The sequence below is a fragment of the Heptranchias perlo genome, chromosome 30 (assembly GCF_035084215.1).
Source record: "Heptranchias perlo isolate sHepPer1 chromosome 30, sHepPer1.hap1, whole genome shotgun sequence".
Taxonomy (NCBI): domain Eukaryota; kingdom Metazoa; phylum Chordata; class Chondrichthyes; order Hexanchiformes; family Hexanchidae; genus Heptranchias; species Heptranchias perlo.
The window spans coordinates 29,686,031-29,706,935 of record NC_090354.1 but is presented as its reverse complement, the minus strand read 5'-3'; the positions used below and the strand labels follow the sequence as shown (position 1 = coordinate 29,706,935).

Genomic DNA, 20,905 nt, shown 5'->3' with positions numbered 1-20,905 from the left:
GAACTCCCCTACTCTTCTTCAAAATAGTGCCGTGGGATCTTTTATGTCCGCCTCGGTTTAACTTTTCCTCAGTGCTGCACTGGAGTTTCAGCCTGGATTATGTGCTCAAGTCTCTGGAGTGGGACTTGAACCCACAATGTTGGGAAGAAACCCTGGATATTAACAAATCATCTCTGTAGCTTCATTACGTTTTCTGGTGTATTTGTTGCTTTGATCTTGACACTTATATTTTTGCAGTAGCATTCACAATGCAAAGCATTATGTGCCTCTTAATACAGTCAAACAAAGCAGGTTAATGGTTACTTACAGTGAGTGCCATGTTCGTCAAGCACACCAGTGTTTATGGCTGGTTCCCATGGCGACCGATTGTATGGCTTCTCATGCTGTTTACTCGCTGACTAATTACAGCAGCGTTCCCCAGCTCAGAGTGTCGAGTCTGTGTGTGAGAAACATGTATTTTGGCAGGGCAGCTGAGAACGATGTCTTTTCTCCTGAAGTGTGGAAGCAGGACCCTCAGAGAGTGCAGATAATTCAACAGCAGGTAAGTGAGGCCTACAGGCCCAGGCTGTCGTGGGAGGAGAACATGCAACGTTTTTCTGTTGCGAGGCAAAGCGCAAGGGATAAAGACATCATGCATAAGATGCTGGTTACACTTTCAGGGCACTCGAAAACGGCTCTCTAAGCTTGGTTAATGCTAGTTAATAACTCCTTACAATAATAAACATGGTGTCAGCTGTGGCTCAGTGGGTAGCACACTGACCTCTGAGCCACAAGTTTGTGGGTTCAAGCCCGGAGACTTGAGCACCAAATCTAGGCTGACACTCCAGTGCACTACGGAGGGTAGTGCTGCACTGTTGGAGGTGACGTCTTTTGGACCGAGGCCCTGTCTGCCCCCTCAGGTGGACGTAAAAGATCCCATGGAACTATCTATTTATCCCCCAACCAACATCACTAAAACAGATATTCCGGTCATTATCACATTGCTGTTTGTGGGATCTTGCTGTGCGCAAATTGACTGCTGCATTTCCTACATCACAACAGTGACTGCACTTCATTGGCTGTAAAGTGCTTTGGGAGGTTGTGAGGTCATGAAAGGCGCTATAGAAATGTAAGTTCTTCCTTTCTTTTGATTAAATCACATTCTTTAGAGTTCTCAACAATTCTAAAATGCTTTTCCCTTTTAATTTCCCAACCCCTTCTCTCCTGATAATGCCGACTCCCACTGGGGGACAATCCCACAGGTGTCAGCAGACCTCGCCCAAGTGGCTATTCCTCATGCGTAAGGCCAGTCATCGGCCTATTCAACCATGGGGGGAGGGGGCAGGAGCCGATCACAATCCTGTCACCACCCAATCCCCACCCAGTGCCGTTTCCAGTGACTCCTGGGGGAAAGTGCTGGAGCCGGAACCCTGGCCAATTTCCACCCCTTCCCAAATCAAGGGCCACCAAGGAATGTTACAGCACTCTGACCATCACTCTGGGTGAAATCAGCTAACTCAGAGTGGGGCTGGGATTAAACCTGGGACCTTCTGGTTGATTCCACACTGAGCAATGCATTCGCTCATTGAACCACCATAGTCGAGTCACTGTTTTTATTCCTGGTCCTCCACAGGCCACAAACCAGTTATGGCCTCCCATTAATATTACCTGGAGCCAGTCAGTGGGGCTATCTAACAGTGGGCCTGGGGCCTGGTCACTGGGAAACATTGGGCCTGGAGACTGTGTAACAGTGGGCCCGGTGCCTGGGGACTGTGTAACAGTGGGCCCGGTGCCTGGGGACTGTGTAACAGTGGGCCCGGTGCCTGGGGACTGTGTAACAGTGGGCCCGGTGCCTGGGGACTGTGTAACAGTGGGCCCGGTGCCTGGGGACTGTGTAACAGTGGGCCCGGTGCCTGGGGACTGTGTAACAGTGGGCCCGGTGCCTGGGGACTGTGTAACAGTGGGCCCGGTGCCTGGGGACTGTGTAACAGTGGGCCCGGTGCCTGGGGACTGTGTAACAGTGGGCCCGGTGCCTGGGGACTGTGTAACAGTGGGCCCGGTGCCTGGGGACTGTGTAACAGTGGGCCCGGTGCCTGGGGACTGTGTAACAGTGGGCCCGGTGCCTGGGGACTGTGTAACAGTGGGCCCGGTGCCTGGGGACTGTGTAACAGTGGGCCCGGTGCCTGGGGACTGTAACAGTGGGCCCGGTGCCTGGGGACTGTGTAACAGTGGGCCCGGTGCCTGGGGACTGTGTAACAGTGGGCCCGGTGCCTGGGGACTGTAACAGAGGGCCCGGTGCCTGGGGACTGTAACAGTGGGCCCGGTGCCTGGGGACTGTAACAGTGGGCCTCAGCCCACCATTCTGTGACAGTGAGCCGACCTATGAATGGCTAAAGTGAAACTGAAGATGGGATCGTGAGGTGCTGACACCTTTAGTCCAGTTCAAAACAAGACATGGATCGAGCGTCGAAACAGAATTATCTCCCGCTTTCTTTTTGTCCAATTATTTTCTCCTCAAATGTCCCTCTCTCCCTGCTTTACTCTTTATACCTCACTTTGTCTATAACAGAATAAAAGTTCACACATCACATCTTTAGTAAGGACTCTGCTTCTTTTATCGGTTGTAGGTTACACCTTACACCTTTTTTTCCTCTCTCTCTTTTTGCCCCTTCCCTCTATATGTGGCTTCTCTTCTCTGGAAGTAACTGATGAAGGTTATCCACACGTTCTGGCCTCTGTGCAGTTAGAGTGTGCCTGCTCCTGATATTCCCCCTGATATTACCCACACGTTTCCGCCCTTGCCCCTCATGTTGCCCTTTGCCCTTGGTGTTGTCCCTGCCATCACCTCCTCCGGCCAGTTCCCAGAGAGTAAGGTCCTCAACAACCTTTCTTGTGATTCACAAATAATTTAATTTTTCTGTGGGTCCATAACATAGCTACATCCAGCTTTCTTACTTCTTCACCCAAGGACCCATTTCCCGTCCAAACACGATCCAATTACCCTCACATGGAGGGCTGAGCCATTCTGCTCAGAGCCACTTCAATGTTACGATTGTTCTAAAACTTCATCTTAAAACCTCTCTTTAGCAATTGCTGTTCTCCATTTAACTTCTGCAATTCTATTAATTTCCTCTCCATTACTGTCCCACCCTACTTCGACCCTCTCCTCCAGCCGCTCTCCGTCCATACTGACCTACATTGGTTCCCGGTCTGGCCACGCCTCGATTTTAAAATCCTCATCCTTGTTTTCAAATCCCTCCATGGCCTCGCCCCCTCCCTATCTCTGAAACCTCCTCCAGCCCTACAACCCTCCGAGATCTCTGCGCTCCTCTAATTATGGCCTCTTGCGCAGCCTCGAATTGCTTCACCCCACCATTGGCGGTCGTACCTTCCGCTGCCTAGGCCCAAAGCTCTGGAATTCCCTCCCTAAACCTCTCCGCCTCTTCACCTCTCTCTTCTCCTTTAAGACGCTCCTTAACACCTACCTCTTTGACCAAGCTTTTGTTCACCTGTCCTAATACCTCATGTGGCTCGGTGTCAAATTTTGTTTGATAATCACTCCTGTGAAGCGCCTTGGGACTTTTTACTATGTTAAAGGTGCTATATAAATGCCAGTTGTTGTTGTTATTTTCCTACCCTACTCTCTAACCCCTCTCTCTTTTTCTCGTCCCTTTTTCTGCCCTGCGTGGAAGCCAATTGTAAACTTTAACTTTGCAGAAGACACTAAAATAGTGACTGTGGACACGGTTAGCAAATTGAAGAAAAAAATAACATTGTTAAAAAAAAACATTTTCCACAATATGGGCTCAATTTTGCAATGGAGGCGGGTTGGCAGCGGGGTGGGGGATGGGAGGTGAGGGTGGGCGTGGCAAACCCACATTAACAAAACTTACCGTTTCCGACGCGATCACATGGTGATTGCTGATGATTAACGTCCTCTCTGGGTTTCGCGCCCGCCAGCCAGCCTGATTGACAGATTGACTGTCATCAGGATCTGCAACACGAGGGTGGTGGGAAGAGAGAGAGCGAGACGTCAATCGGCACTGGACTGGAAGACCGGGGTTGGGGGGGGAGAGGGGAAGATTGGGAGGACCTCGGGGGGGGGTGAAGAGGGGGACATCGGAGAGGGAGACATCAGACATCAGAGCAGGGTGCAAAAGGTAGGTTCATTTTGTGTTTTCACTTCAGTCTATGGTTTTTTATTTAATTTATTTAGTTTCTTGTTCCCTGATCCGGCCCAGGCGTGAATCAGAAGCTGTGGGCAAGCCGCCCAGGTAAGTTAAAAATTGTTACAATTACTTCATCTGTCCCAGGTAAAGTGCCTTCAGTACCTCAATGAGGTCCATTTGACTCTTTAACTGTCACTCCTGCCACTTTAATTGCCGGCGGGACTTCTGTTTTCAGATCGCCCGTGCGCGCACACAGGTGGGTCTCCGGGAAACTCGGAAGTCGGCGGGTTGGAGCCGTCTTCCGAACCCAAATGGGATTTCCGCGATTTTCGGAGCCCCCCCTGCCCCCAACGTACCCGCGATTGCCCCCTAAAATCACCCCCCATGTGTTTTTTTGGGTCATTGCTGAAACATGACGGAATGGAACACTGATCCACAGCTCTCTCCCACTTTAGAAATTTAAATAGTTTTTCTCTCCCTCACATTTAATAATTACTGTAAGTGGAGCTCTTTATTGCTTAATCTTAGAGTAAAAAAAATGTTCCTTCCTTTTCAAAAATGGGGATTATAAATCAATCAAATCAATGGCCCTGTGCTGACTCATCACCTCCATCAAATGGATGGATTGCGTGTTGCTGTGCTGCAGAATCATCAAACAGTTCACACAAAGGAGGAGGAATTCCTTTCAGGTGGTGTGAGGCAAAGCAGCAATCGTGAATCGACAGCTCGATTTACATTTCATTAAAGTTAATAGAAAAGAAAAGCAGGTGGTGTGTAAAACAGGCTGTCGATTGGCTATCGACAATTGGGCGAAGAATAAAACAGGCTGCTGATTCGCTATCGCCCATTGGGCGGAGAGTAAAACAGGCTGCTGATTCGCTATCACCCATTGGGCAGAGAGTAAAACAGGCTGCTGATTCGCTATCGCCCATTGGGCGGAGAGTAAAACAGGCTGCTGATTCGCTATCGCTCATTGGGCAGAGAGTAAAACAGGCTGCTGATTCGCTATCGCCCATTGGGCGGAGAGTAAAACAGGCTGCTGATTCGCTATCACCCATTGGGCAGAGAGTAAAACAGGCTGCTGATTCGCTATCACCCATTGGGCAGAGAGTAAAACAGGCTGCTGATTCGCTATCGCCCATTGGGCGAAGAGTAAAACAAGCTGTCGATTGGCTATCACCTGTTTTGTGTTTATCGCCCAAGGCCAATTGGTAGCCAAGGTTCTGTACTACCCAACGCCAAGCGTTGAAAACGGTAAGAAAAATTACGTCCAATAAAACCCAAATTCCTTGTTATTTTCCATCCAAAAATCATATGCAGTGAGGTACGAGACTCAATCTGATGTCAGCAGCGCACTGTGTGAAGGTGACATGTGATGTCACAGATGCCATGGTCTGGGTCCAACTTTTTGTACAAAGGGAATGATTTTCAGCACCAGGTGGTTTTTGCAATTGTGTTCGTAATTACATGGAATGTACAGCACAGACACAGGCCATTCGGCCCAACTGTCCATGCTCCACATGAGCCTCTTCCCACCCCTCTTCATCTAACCCTATCAGCACACCCTTCTATTCCTTTTTCCTTCGTGTGTTTATCGAGCTTCCCCTTAAATGCATCAATTTTGTCCACCTCAACTACTCCATGTAGCAACGAGTTCCACATTCTCACCACTCTCTGGGTAAAGAAGTTTGTCCTAAATTCTTTAATTGGATTTGTTAGTGACTATCTGACATCCCAAAGCTCTTCACAGCCAATTAAGTACTTTTGAAGTGTGGTCACTGTTAGAATGTAAGAAAAGACGGCAGCCAATTTGCCCACGGCAAGGTCCTACAAATAAGATAAATGATCAATTAAAATATTCTAGTGATAATGATTGAGGGAATAGATATTGGCCAGGACACTGGGGAGAACTCCCCTGCTCTTCAAATAGCATCATGGGATCTTTTACATCCACTTGAGAGGGCAGATGGGACCTCAGTTTAATATCTTATCTGAAAAACAGCACCTCTGACAGTGCAGCACTCTCCTAGTACTGCACTAAATTATCAGCCTGGATTATGTGGTCAAATCTCTAGAGTGGGACTTGAAACCATGACCTTCTGACTCAGAGGTAAGAGTGCTACCCACTGAGCCACAGCGAGAAATCAAAGGTGTGACTATATCAGCAGTTCGTCCATGAACTGTGAGTAATTGTCCATCATGGAGTTTACCAGTGCCTCTTTTAGGTATTTGCCTTATTTCTTGAATTTTAGTAATTTTCCAGATTAAAAACTCTCATGATTTCTGACACAAAAAACACCCAAAAGAAAACCTGGATTTTTTTTTAAATCAGCAATCGAACATGGGTGTTATTTTTTTTTTACAAAATCTGCAATCAACTTCAACTGCAAATGAAACTTAGAGACGACAACTTGCATTTATATAGTGCCTTTGACATAGGCACAGGGGCGTTATCAAACAAAATTTGACACAGCCACATAAGGAGATATTAGGACAGGTGACCACAAGTTTTAAGGAGCATCTTAAAGAAGCAGAGCGAGGGAGAGAGGTTCAAAGAACAAATTCCAGAGCTTAGGGCCTAGGCAGCTGAAGGCACGGCCGCCAATGGTGGAGCAATGAAAATCGGAGATGCACAAGAGGCCAGAATTGGAGGATTCATTAAATTAGCCAACAATCCGAAAGAGTAAATGGTTCCAGCAATGGGTCATTGTGGCGGACAGCAAAATGGGGTTCAGGAGTTAGGTATGTATGAGAGAGAAAGGATTGAGAAAAGGGAAGGTCAGAAGGTGCCTTGGGCTAAATGATCTTTTCCCATTTGTAAACATTTCTTGTACCAGCTCCGCCTGAAACTTCTGATGGACGTGTGACATAGTTTCATCTCAATCCCAAGATCCATGCTGGATCTCCATAACAGGCCTCGATTCTGAAGGTACCTTTCACGCAATCCGTGGCTTCATTCACATCACCCTCAATGTGATTGTAATCTGTCTCCTTTCCCGTAGGTTCCCCAACAGCCCACCACTATAATCCAGCAACTCCCCGGGCTGCAGCATCCTCAAATTCCAACAATCCGGAATGGGCACGTGAAGGAAGGTAAGGGCCCCTATAGGGATTAATATAATAAATAACCAAATTAACACCTCTCACCCGATCGGTAAATAACCAAGGTAACACCTCTCACCTGATGAGTGTCAAAATGCCTCACAATGGGGCTCACTGTGAATTTGCACTCCCAGTGGGTGAGGCTCTCTGTTGGGAGCACTCTCTCAGATTATCCCAATAAAATGCAGTGTCTGTTGTCAAATAGGCACCAGCCACACTGGGGTACAGCTCCCGGGGCACTGGCAAAGTTCTGGTACTGCACCCAAGTGGCCATTCTTTATGAGCTAGTGTAGACAGTGGGTGTTGGAAGGCTATTCGGCTAAAGAGGCCATCATCACCAAGCTTGATTCTGTCCTCACCTGCTGTCCATCGCATGGACCTGCCAGTAGGTGGTTTACTGGATGGCAATTGTGAGTGGGAACAGTGATTTCTTCCCCCTCCTTAACTCGAGGGCACTGATGCCAGTATTAGTCCCGTCTGCTACCCTGACTGAGATCAGCTAAATCAGCTCAGACTGTGGGTTGAACCTGGGCCCTGCTGGTCCGTATGGTTCAATACTGCATTACATGGGGAGTCATTGGTGGTGGGGGGATGAATTTAAAATGTGTAGGTTTTTTTCCCACTCTACGAGAGGTAAGACTCAACAGAGACTCAAATACTTTACTAAACAATTGGTTTTATTGACATTAGGACACGACAGTTTCAGAGATAAAGGTGCTCACAGCCTTATCCGGGAGTACAACTTAGATGCAGGGTTTATCAATCCTCCTTCTGGGACACTAAGGAGTTACTCCTTCTTTAACATCTTCTGTCTCCTAGAAATCACTGTAAAATAGTTGTTTGATACACTTTTGCTGCTGCCGAACATCCTGCTGATGTAGAAGCCAATGTCCTTCGAAAGTACAGCATATCTTGAACACTGTCCTGGCCTTGTAGATATACTATGGCTTTAGACACATACTTTTAAACAAACATCATGGACAGTAAGCAAAAACCATCATGGACTCTGATTTTAGCCGAGTTGAACCAAATTGTGTTCTGTTACCAAGTAATCCATCCCTTTAGTCTTCCTTAAAAACAGATATTAAAAGTCCCTCTTGAAAAGTCCAAAATCATTCCAGATTTTACCTGCAGGTGGTGCAATGGTTTAACACCCTGTCCTTTCACAGATAAGACCCTGTTTTCGATCCAGGCCAGACTGAAAGTCTGCCGTCAACTGTAATAGTGTGAAATACAATCAGGGAAACTGCAACCATCCCTGTTGGGTATCAATGTACAACACAAAACTACACATCACTGAGCATGAAATGGCATTAAATTGACTCCCATTCCAAAAAGGCACAGAACTGAACTATCACACAGATGCAGAGAGGGGGACACTTAGAGATTGGGATTAGGGAACATTACTGTACCTACCCTGAGAATGTTTGAGAGGGAGCTTTACTGTGTATCTAACCCATGCTGTACCTGCCCCGGAAGTGTTTGATGGGACAGTGTAAAGGGAGCTTTACTCTGTATCTAACCCGTGCTGTACCTGCCCTGGGAGTGTTTGATGGGACAGTGTAGAGGGAGCTTTACTCTGTATCTAACCCGTGCTGTACCTGCCCTGGGAGTGTTTGATGGGACAGTGTAGAGGGAGCTTTACTCTGTATCTAACCCGTGCTGTACCTGCCCCGGGAGTGTTTGATGGGACAGTGTAGAGGGAGCTTTACTCTGTATCTAACCCATGCTGTCGCCGACCGAGGTCAACGACCTTGATGAGCAGTGAAAAAAAGTTTTTAATAATATGCAGGAATTATCAGGTGGAGTAAACTGGGCAAGAAGTGAAATGGAGCACATGTGGTTATTGGATGAAGTGATGTGAATGTGGGAAGGGGATTTAGTAAAGTGAATACAAGACAAATGAAACAAAATCCTGGAAACACGCAGCAAATTATTGTTGTGACGAAGTGTCTTCACCCCAGGTTTTATCCTGTCCTTTCTCTTCAGGAGCGGACAGACCTGCTCAGGATGTTTCCCATTGTATTCCCGGGTGCGGGCATTGGTGCCCTGCCTGTTAACTGGGTAGCGGGCGCCGGTACCCCTGGTTCTGATCATTGCTCTGTTTCTCCCCCCAGACCTGGTGGAGCTGATGATGATACAGAACGCACAGATGCACCAAGTGATCATGAACAACATCACCATGGCAGCACTCACGAGCTTCGGTTACAACGCTCAGCCACAGCCAGCCATGCAGGTCAGAGGTCAATCACTTTCACCTCAAGCTGACAAACCAGTGACTGCTAAAGGTCAGGAGTCATTGCTGTCTACAAGAGGCATTGGGGGGGGGAACAAAATGGGGCAAGTGGCCCAAGTCCCAATCATCATCCACATTTCAGCCGTGCCTCAGTGGGTAGCACTCTCACCTCTGAGTCAGAAGGTCATGGGTTCAAGTCCCACTCCAGAGACTTCTCGTACATAATCCAGGCTGACACATACTGAGGAGGTGTAGTATGATTCAGTTACTAAAAAACAAATTATCTGGTCATTTCTTTCAGCCATGAACAGAAGGCAGCTGGCCAAAAAGCTGATGCCTGATCTCTAAAGATTTTATCGTACATTTTCACCTTCACCGCCTGGGCAGTAATCTGGCAGGGCAGAATGTTGTAGAACCCGCCTGATTTTCATCCCGCTAAAATCAATGGGATGAAAATCGAGCCGGCAATCTGCTAATGCCAGGATTACCACCCAGATGCCTGAAGCCATAACTGCTCCCCATTTGTACACGAGGTGGCTCCCAGCTGAGGAGAATGTCATCAGCATAAAAATTCAGACAAGTGCCAAAGGTATGAGGTGTTAAAGCGAAGGTTTGAGCCTGGGGGAAGGGGCAAGGGCACGACATGGCTACAAACGCAGAAATTGCTTCTTACATTGACCGTCTCAAGGTGTGACCGTCCCCTCTCTTGGCTATCTGGTGACATCATTGAACTTCAGATCAGCCTCGAGTTGCCATGTTGGGTATGGGGGTTGAGCAGCGGCACTGACTGCCAACGCCACCTCCTTCCACTGTGGCTGGACCATCCCTTAGGTTGGCCTTTTTGCCTCAGTGCCAAGTAACTGCTTCCTGCTTGCCCTTATTTGGGCTGATGAAACCTCTACAGGAGAGCGCAAACTTGGGGACTCGAGGCCCTGCTGCTGCACCCTTAGACATGCTTCTGGTCTCAAGTTCATGCAAAATGGCTAGCATGCCCCTTTAAAGCTGCTGCAGCATCAAAGTTCCTCTCCCCCTCAGCTCTCAAAACATGGCGCAAAGAAAAACAAATAAACTTGCATTAATACAGCAATCTCAGGATGTCCCAAAGCGCTTTACAGTCAATTAAGTACTTTTGCAGTGTAGTCATTGTTATAATGTAGGGAAATGCGGCAGCCAATTTGTGCACAGCAAGGTCCCATTTACCAATTAAACTGTTTTAGTGATGTTGGTTGAGGGATAAATATTGGCCAAGAGAACTCTCCTGCTCTTCTTCGAATGGTGCCATGGGATCTTTTACATCCACCTGAGAGGGCAGATGGGGCCTCGGTTTATCACCTCATCTGAAAGACGGCACCTCCGACAGTGCAGCACTCCCTCAGTACCACACTGGGAATGTCAGCCTGGATTATGTGCTCAAGTCTCTGGAGTGGGACTTGAACCTTCTGACTCAGAGGTGAGAGTGCTAACACTACATAGTGCTGGGAATCAAAACACACAAGTTCAAATCCCATCATGGCAGTGAGTATTTGAATTCAGCTTTTAAAAAAAAAAGTGGAAATATTAGTTGCTTCCAGTAAAAGTGACCATGAAGCTGTCAGATTGTTTCAAAATCCCTATTTATAAGAACATAAGAAATAGGAGCAGGAGTAGGCCATACGACCCCTCAAGCCTGCTCCGCCGTTCAATCATATCATGGCAAAACTTCAACCTCAATTCAACTTTCTCGCCCAATCCCCATATCCCTCGATTCCCCTAGAGTCCAAAAATCTATCTATCTCAGCCTTGAATATATTCAATGACTCAGCATCCACAGCCCTCTGGGGTAGAGAATTCCAAAGATTCACAACCCTCTGCGTGAAGAAATTCCTCCTCATCTCAGTCTTAAATGGCCGACCCCTTATCCTGAGACTATGCCCTCTAGTTCTAGACTCTCCAGCCACGGGGAAACAATCTCTCAGCATCTACCCTGTCAAGCCCCCTCATAATCTTATATGTTTCAATGAGATGATTTCTCATTCTTTTAAACTCCAGAGAGTATAGGCCCATTCTACTCAACCTCTCTTCAGAGGACAACCCTCTCATCCCAGGAATTAATCTAGTGAATCTTCGTAGTACTAATTCACTAATGTCCTTTAGGGAAGGAAACCTGCAGTCCTTACCCAGACTGGATTGCAAGTGACTTCAGTCCTACACCTACCTCTTTGACCAAGTGTTTGGTTACCTGTCCTAATACCTCCTCCTTTGGCTTGGTGTCAAACTTTTGTCTGATAATCGCTCCTGTGCAGCGCCTTAGGATGCTTTCTTAAGTTAAAGGCACTATATAAATGCATGTTGTTGTTGTTGCTTTGTTGTTGAATTAGTCTGATGAGTGTGCATTCAATGTTTGGTTTTAGCTATACAAAACCCTGGTTAGACCGCACCTGGAGTACTGTGAGCAGTTCTGGGCGCCGCACCTTCGGAAGGACATATTGGCCTTGGAGGGAGTGCAGCGTAGGTTTACTAGAATGATACCCGGACTTCAAGGGTTAAGTTACGAGGAGAGATTACACATTTGGGGTTGTATTCTCTGGAGTTTCGAAGGTTAAGGGGTGATCTGATCAAAGTTTCTCAGATATTAAGGGGAACAGATAGGGTGGATAGAGAGAAATTATTTCCGCTGGTTGGGGATTCTAGGAGTAGGGGGCACAGTCTAAAAATTAGAGCCAGACCTTTCAGGAGCGAGATTAGAAAACATTTCTACACACAAAGGGTGGTAGAAGTTTGGAACACTCTCCCGCAAACGGCAATTGATACTAGCTCAATTGCTAAATTTAAATCTGAGATAGATAGCTTTTTGGCAACCAAAGGTAATAAGGGATATGGGCCAAAGGCAGGTATATGGAGTTAGATCACAGATCAGCCATGATCTTATCAAATGGCGGAGCAGGCACGAGGGGCTGAATGGCCTACTCCTGTTCCTATGTTCCTCGGTTTGTGATGTGACTGACACCAGCAGCAGCCATTGGAAACACATTAATAAAAAAGAAACACAGTTGTAATGGTGGGAATTTTAAACCAGAGCTACGTGACATACACGTGTTGTACAAAAGGCCTTTGGTTTCTTAAACCTTTCTGAAAGTGTGTCGTCTTTCATTTGTTGTGTTTAGAGCCCAGTGTCAATCCGAATGGAAGAGAGCGAGCCAGATACTGTTTATCACCATCACTACGAGCCTTGGCCTTATCCTGCATACCCCTCATGGCCAACACTGCCCCCCCAGGCCCAGGCCCAACCTCAGGCACATCACACAGTAAGACTGCTACAAGAGAACCTGCAGCCAACGGTACGACACATCAATGGAGACCCGCCCCCAAGTCCCCGGAGGGAGATGTAAGCACTTTGTGTGTACAAGGGGCTGCATGCCAACCTCACTCGCTGCAGTCATCGTTAAGCTGGCGATCATTGGGTATCCCAAATCTGGAGGCTTGGGGTTTCCAGGGATAACATTGGGATCCGGGCTCAGTGGCTTCAGTAAGATAATCCATCAGCAGCTCACTGCCCTGCCTGGCACGGGTAGAGTGCCATCTGGCCAAGCAGCCCCAGATTGGATTCCGGCTTTGTGCTGCGTTAGCTGGTCTCTGCTTGGGTACTACAATGGACCTGTGCACCTCTGGGAGGGGGCGGAGAAATGTGTCAGCACTCCCATGTGTGATGTGGGAATGTGTATGGGGGGTGGGGGAAAGCATATGAGGGAGGGGGAGAGAGAGAGAGAGATAGGAGGAAAAGTATCCAGTTCCTAGAACCATGAATGTTTACAGCACCAAAGGAGGCCATTCAGTCCATTATGCCTGTACCAGCCTTTTGATAAAGACTTCCAAAACTAGTGAATAGATAGCCCATCACCAATCACTGTCTACAAGTGCACAATAACCACTTGGACAAGGTGCCATAGGACAGTCAATAGTGTGGAATGTACCCGCGTGAGAGTCACAGAAAGTAGAGAGAAACAAAACAAAGATATTTAAAGTAAATATCCAAATGTATTTGCTGAACTGATTCGGTTAGCTTGACAGATATTTAGATGATTTGTTCATTCCTAGTGTTTTTGAAAACTTTACTATCACTTTGCTTACACACAAGGTCATCACAACAATACTGGAGGCAGGTCTTTGAATTTCCTCCACACCCTTGGGTTGGCCTCCTGGCTGCACTGCTGGGAAATAACAGGCCCACTTATCTCTTCTGGCTGCGATCAGGCGGGCCTGCTCAGACTCTCTGCCCCCCCCTCCCACAACATGGGCAAGGGGTACCTTCCTCCTTCCCCCCTGCCCCCAACATGGGCAAGGGGTAAACCCCCCCCCAACATGGGCAAGGGGTAAACCCCCCCCCCAACATGGGCAAGGGGTAAACCCCCCCCCAACATGGGCAAGGGGTAAACCCCCCCCCCCAACATGGGCAAGGGGTAAACCCCCCCCCCAACATGGGCAAGGGGTAAACCCCCCCCCAACATGGGCAAGGGGTAAACCCCCCCCCCAACATGGGCAAGAGGTAAACCCCCCCCCAACATGGGCAAGGGGTAAACCCCCCCCCCAACATGGGCAAGGGGTAAACCCCCCCCCAACATGGGCAAGGGGTAAACCCCCCCCCAACATGGGCAAGGGGTAAACCCCCCCCAACATGGGCAAGGGGTAAACCCCCCCCCCCCCCCCCAACATGGGCAAAGGGTACCCTCCTCCTCCTCTTCCCCCCCCCCCCCCGCCCAAAACATGAGCAAGGGGTACCGCCCCCCAGGCAAGGGGTCGTAGGCAGAAGAGGACGGACCCGTTCACCATTCACGCCCAAGGGTTCTGCTGGATTGCTCTCTGAATTTATAAAGAGGCAGAGTAAAGCCACCTCTGGTGGAATATCACATTCGGTTTGCCCTGGCAGTAATTGCCAGCACAATGTGACAACCCATTCACTATCTGGTTAACCAAGGCACTCATCACATTCCTGCCGTGCTTTATCCCGTCATGTTCTCCTATTATCGACTGGTGAAGGGGCAGTTTCCTAATTTCATGTTGCCAGTTGGGCCTATTTTCATTGGACCAATAGGTGTGGCACTGAATTGCCCCTAAGTGTCACTTGACAGAGGTCAGCGCAAGCGTCCCTTTTAAAGGGCACCCCTGATACAATCTAACACGTAGTCCGATTAAACTGACAGATACTTAAAATAAAGTAACAAAGTCCCATTTGAACAAAAGCAAAGGAAACTTCTACGACTAGATCACAATATTATTGCAAGTGTCTCTCAGACGCTCCAGTCCCTACGGTGCCCACCGGCCGCGGAAAGCCTCAAGCGTGCTGGTGGGCACCGTGTGCTCCTTCTCCAGGGCCACCCGGGCACAGAAAAGGCCGCGGAAGAGAGGCAGGCAGTCAGGTGGAGCAGAAACATCTCTGTCCATATTTCATGGACTGCTCCCATGGTTACTCTGGAAAAATATACACAATTTGTTTTAACCTCCTCCCATTGTCAACTGTACATTTCCCTCCCCCCACAAACAAAATAATTAGGTCCTCAAATATAACAAGTTTCAATTAATGGACATGGATCAAGTAAAACCAGTAACTGGGCCTTGGGCCTGCAAACTCGAGCTCCTCACTCCAGCCCAAAGAAACTGCTGGAAACGTACCTACACCGAGGCAAAACCCTCCCCCCCCCCCCCCCCCCTCTATACTCTAAATCCCACCCGACAGGTCTTCTCCACCCTCCCCAGCAGTATATATATTTCCTGGAGGGCCCCAGGAGCGAGCGCGCTGGTGAACCAGGCAATGAATAAAAGGCCAGCAGGCAGCAATTTAACCAAAAGTTGTTTGATTGTTGTCCCCCAGTAAAGCCGTGCCTCCACCCCCGCCGCCAAGTGCCACAGGGACAGTCGGAGCAGACGTTCGGCCTGCCTCAGGTAAGCTACAGCAGCAGGAATTATCTTGTGCTCCTCCCTGGTCCCTCCTAAGCTGCCCTGGCCTACGTACTCTTCCTTGCTCTCGCTGTGTTGAAAAAGACTCATCATGCTGTCTCCTACTTTAATTCTTCCTCCATCCCCCACACCCCCACCCCAAGCTCTTCAACATTGGGCAGCCCACTTATTTCCGTTCCATCATTTTTGCTTTCCCCCTATCATTCACAGGCCTTTAAAACCCAAGCTTGGAGTCATCTAATTACTACTACCCGATTTATCTGGTCTTCTCGTCTCAACTATTGAGTTCTCCTGCACTATGGGACGTTCCCTTCATCTCGACTGGTCCAATTTACAAAGTGTAGCAGGCCCACTTCCTCATTGTTTGCCGAGGGCTACAAATCGGAGCAGCGACTTGTCCTTTTCTTTTTAATTCTCTCTGTTCCCTAAATCCTGTCTCAAACATCCCAGAGACCAGAGCTGGATTAAGAATTCATGGGGCTCTGGACCCCTTCGTAACCCTCTTTCCCCCGATCCACCAAAATACATGAAGAAACAGGCCCATAGAATGGTCACGCTGCATCAATAGTGAAGCAAATCATATCACAAATTAAACATGGTGGCACTGGTGGGGGCCCACATTGACCAGGGTCCCTGGACAAGGGCCCTGTCAATCTTCCCCAACCATACGCAGACGATGATGAGCCGTGGATGGGGGCCCAAAGATTGGTGAAGCCGAGGGCCAGTAGCAACTCGGTCACACTGAGTGCCACGGACATACGGTGTGTGAATTGGGCCAGTCAGCTACTGACCAAAACCGGCTGGGGGAGGCGAACATAGGAACAGGAGGCCATTCAGCCCTTCGAGCCTGTTCCACCATTCAATTAGATCATAGCTGATCTGTACCTCAACTCCATACCCCTTGATACACGACAAAAATCAATTGACAGCCTTTAGGAAGAAAGATAATTCCAGATTTCCACTATCCTTTGTGTGGAAAATGTGCTTCCGGGTTTCACTGAACGGCCTGGCTCTAATTTTAAGATTATGCCCCCTTGTTCTGGACTCCCCCACCGGAGGAAATAGTTTCTCCGAATGGGAGGGGGAGCAGAAGGGGTGCAGGAAGATCAGGTTTAATCACTTTGTATGTTCAGTCCTAGTGTTTATACAGATTATGCTTTCAGCCATGTTAAATTGATTTTAAACTTGAATGTTGGGGTAGATCTTGCCGTACAATACACAGGGGCTTACACTGCGTCCTTGACTGGGCACTGGATGAGGCCCCATACCGCAGGCTGGTGACTGGATGGAACTGGCCAGGCTCGGCTGCTTTAACTCCTCCACCTTCCAGTTAACGAGGGACATTCCTCGTTGCAACAGACGTACCTGGGCAGAGATTGGAGAACGGAAACTACATCAATAAAAAAAAAGGGAAAAAACAACTGGAAATCAATCCGAAAACCCAACAAAACACAGGACAGACAGCACCTGTGGAGAGAACAGGCAAATTAGTGTTTCAACTGTGATCCTCCATCAGAACTGAAAGAAATTATAGGTGAACAGCATTTTAAAAAAGGAGAGGGAGGGGGAAAATGATCATGAGAGGAAATCTGTAAGTGCTTCAAAGCAAAACAATAAATGGCTGAAGAGACATAAACTGAAGACTATAGGAAGAAGCATAATAATAAGCCATTCAAGAGACGGGGAACATGTGAATAACTGAGGGGTTAATAGGAACAGGATCCTGGGGGGGAATCTATCATTTCCACACAAACTCCACTTTCCACACGTGTCGGCCCCATTTCCCAGGACTCAGCTCTCGCCCCCCGACCCTCAGCCCCTCCCCTCAGTCGTCTTTTCCACCACTCCAGTCTCCACGTTTACCAGAACACCTTTCGCCAATTCCACCACCTACAAAACGATCTCACGACTCAACATATTTTCCCCTCTCGGCCTTGTGGAGGGATCGGTCCCTTTGTGAAACCCTGATTCACTCGTCCCCCAACCCTACCTCCCGCTGCCCTTCCCCCGGCACCTCCCCCATCAACTGGGGGATGGCCAGGAGAGTATTGGAATAGTCGAGTTTGAAGGTAACAAAAGCATGGATGAGGGTTTCAGCAGGAGATGGGCAGAGGCAGAGGCAGAGGCAGAGGCCACTATCTAGGGCCCCAAATGTTCCTTTCCGTGAGAGCTGGCAGCTTCAGTGTACTTCCTCCAGTCTCAAACTGTTCACAGTCCAATCTCCTCTATAGTGAGGAGACCAAATGCAGATTGGGTGACCAATTCATTGAAGATCTTTGTTCTGTGCAGAACAGCTCTCTCCACTTCAAACTCCCCTCTCCCATTCCTACACCGATCTCTTAAGCGTTTGGTCTCCTACATTGTTCCAATGATCTGTACAGGTTTCACATTACTTCTTTGCTTTTGTCCACTATACCAATATTTATAAAATCCAAGTCCCTTTACACAATTAGATAGCTTTATCCACTTGTTCCAGTTTTACTCTTGGACAACATTGTATTCTATGCTTCACACACACAGGTTCCGACGCAGAGTTAGTCATTGTTCACTGCACTGGGGTGACTGCAACGTTTAATAGACTGCAGAAGGCCTGCTGGCAGCTGATCCTCTGAGTACAATTTTCCCAAGTCTTTGAGCTCCCAGCAACCACCAGGGTCAAACCCGTGTCTTCATTCCAGTTGTTTCTAGCTGACCTGTGTCACTCCCAACCAAAACAATTCACATTGGGATCATCCAGGGGGAGCATTAGATTTCAACCCATCTTCAGAAAAGCAATTTTCTCCATCATCAAGGCCGCCTACTTCCATCTCCGTAATATCACTTGACTCCGCCCCTGCCTCAGCCCATCTGCTGCTGAAACCCTCATCCATACTTTTGTTACCTCCAGACTCGACTATTCCAATGCTCTCCTGACCATCCACCCATCTTCCACCCTCCATAAACTTGAGCTCATCCAAAACTCTGTTGTCCGTGTCCTAACTCGCATCAAGTCCCGTTCACCAATCACCCCTCTGCTCGCTGACCTGGAATTCCCTCCTTAAGTCTTTCCACCTCTCTCTACTTTCAAGATGCTCCTTAAAAGCTGCCTCTTTGACCAAACTTATGGTCATCTGTCCTAATGTCTCCTTCTTTGGCTCAGTGTCAATTTTTGTCTGATTACCCTCCTGTGAAGCGCCGTAGGACGTTTTGCTATGTTAAAGGCACTATATAAATGCAAATTGTTTATCTCTCCCTTTATTGGAGATTTACAACAATGCAGTGTATTTTCCAGCCAGGGTCATCTAACTTTTCGTAGGTAACAGATGATCTGTTCTTCATTCTGCAGAATATTACGATGTGGCTGATGGCCAGATGTGACATCGAGCCCCATCTGCTTTAGTGGAGACCCCTTCTTGGACCACACATCTGGCTGATTGACTGGCAAAAACCTCAGAGAACCTGGACTGCTGCAGCTAATGAAAAGAGACTCTGTACATGTGGTAATAAACGTGCACTTGGCAGGACTTGTCTCGAGACCTTTGCAGTTGCTCCAGCCCTCATGTGCTCATACTCTGCCGACCAATCCGGTTTCATCGTTGGTTAGACGGGAAAGCCAAGAGCGCTCGCAGTCTGAAACAAAAAATAACGCAGCAGGTCTGTCAGAAAGGCAGGAGGCGGGTAAACATTTTCAACAGGCCTCGACAGCAGAACATTACCCTGTCTTTTGTACAGCAGACTGACCTGCTGAGTATTTCCTGATTTCACCTGTTACTGGTTTGGAGTTTAACAGCATTTATTTCAGGATGGCTCTACATTTTCGTTTTGTAAATCGGAATCGGACACAAGCTCGCCCATCTTGAGGATATTGTTAGATTTTTAAAAAAAATAAACATTTACTAGTCATCTCCCACAGCATGACTGGTGGACAATGGAGGAGCTGCCATATGGTTACAATAGTTAGCTGCAAACCAGGCCCGTCCCCTTAAAGCTGTTGCTCAGGCACTTCTGCTGGGGAAGGCAGCCCAAAAACCTTGCAGTTAATTAGAGGCTAATTCTCGTTAAAATGTTCACTAGATTGGTACCTCAGTTTGTTATTTCAACCTCAGGACAAACTGGCTTTCCATCTGTATAAAACACCAATCACAATTGAGCAAAGTATATCTGGATTGAGATAGCCTCGATGGATGAGATGTCTGCCCTCTCAGGTGGACGTAAGAGATCCCATGTCATTATTTGAAGATGAGTTCTCCTCGGTGTCCTGACCAATATTTAATCGCTCAACCAACATCACAAATGGGTTATCTGGTCATTTATCACACTGCAGTTTATGGAACGTTGCTGTGTGCAAATTAGCTGCCGTGTTTCCCGACATTACAAAAGTGACTACACTTACTTCATTAGCCGTAAAGCACTTTGGGACATCCTGAGATTGTGAAAGGTGCTACATAAATGCAAGTTTATTCCTTCCTTCCTTTAACAAGTTGATAACCAGGTAGCCACCACATAGGGTAACAATAAACCAGGCAGCCCAGGGAGCTCTTGGGTTCAACTGCTAAATCTCTGCTCAATTAGCTTCTGAGATGGGGCAGCATGAGAGGTGATACTATTGGCCTTTCTTGTGGTGACATGAGCCAGAAGATCCTGAGGTCAATTAGAAGCAAATTGTTGCAGGAAGGACCAGGATTCCCATTGGTCATTATGCAGTGACCCCTGCTGGAAAGTGCATGGGCCTTGATCCAATGCAAGACCAGGACCAGACTTGGCTCTAACTCCCCCTGCAACCAAACACTGATGCCCATTTAGCTCACGTGAAGTAATGAAGTATGGTCACATGGGCAAGTATGGATGGGCCATTAACGTCTGTAGAACCATCAACGTTCTGGAGGAGTCCGTGGCCCATATACGTGTTTGTGTGAGAGGTTGTAGCCCTCAGTTACCTGAAGGAGCTGCTTCTCAATGTTTGGTTACACTTTGGGCACCCACTCCGCACTGGGTGGCCAAAGATTAGCAACGTGGGGCTAAAGTCGGAGGATCGACTCGTGAGCCTTGCTAAAACATCAATTTGTAGATCCAGGAGGGGCCAATGGTTTTGTGGAGGGGGGGCGCGCTCTGGCTGCCTGCCTCTCTTCTGCCACCTTGTCCATGCCCGTGTGGCCCTGGAGAGGGAGCATGCACTGTCCAACGGTACGCTTGATGCCTTCTGTGACCAATGGGCACCGCATGGTGTCGAGTGTCTTATAGACGCTGATTACATTATGATTTAGTTGGGAAAGTTCCCTTTGCTTTTGTTGGGACTTTGTTGCTTCTTTTAGTTTGATTGGACCAGATGTTTGTTTCGTACATTAGGCGCATCCTAAAAGGAGCACTTGTGCTGATTCATGTTTGGTGACCCTGGGGCATCCGAGTGTCCCCCTTATTGGGCCATCAAAATAGGCCCAGGCTAGAAGCCTTAGCAATTCGTGAACAAAGTTCATCAGGTGGGGTTGCCTGTCCTGGAATCTATAAACAG

The 20,905-nt window shown here is 48.0% G+C and overlaps 1 protein-coding gene across 1 annotated transcript; it reads left to right on the top strand.

Moving 5' to 3' along the window:
- Window positions 1-367: 367 nt before the first annotated feature.
- Window positions 368-18,920, top strand: LOC137300188 (proline-rich protein 29-like). Its single transcript, XM_067969267.1, has 6 exons — window positions 368-541; window positions 7,151-7,241; window positions 9,368-9,486; window positions 12,630-12,850; window positions 15,332-15,402; window positions 18,743-18,920. The coding sequence occupies exons 1-6, from the start codon at window positions 371-373 to the stop codon at window positions 18,772-18,774; spliced, it is 705 nt and encodes a 234-aa protein (XP_067825368.1). The 5' UTR covers window positions 368-370; the 3' UTR covers window positions 18,775-18,920.
- The last annotated feature ends 1,985 nt before the right edge of the window (window positions 18,921-20,905 follow it).

What these genes read in the sequence shown, in the direction of transcription:
- LOC137300188 (XM_067969267.1), top strand. Translation starts at nt 371, where the DNA reads ATGGCTTCTCATGCTGTTTACTCGCTGACTAATTACAGCAGCGTTCCC. An exon ending in GAATGGGCACGTGAAGGAAG is followed by an intron (nt 7,242 to 9,367) that starts GTAAGGGCCCCT and finishes TTCTCCCCCCAG; the next exon opens with ACCTGGTGGAGCTGATGATG. An exon ending in AGACGTTCGGCCTGCCTCAG is followed by an intron (nt 15,403 to 18,742) that starts GTAAGCTACAGC and finishes TTCATTCTGCAG; the next exon opens with AATATTACGATGTGGCTGAT.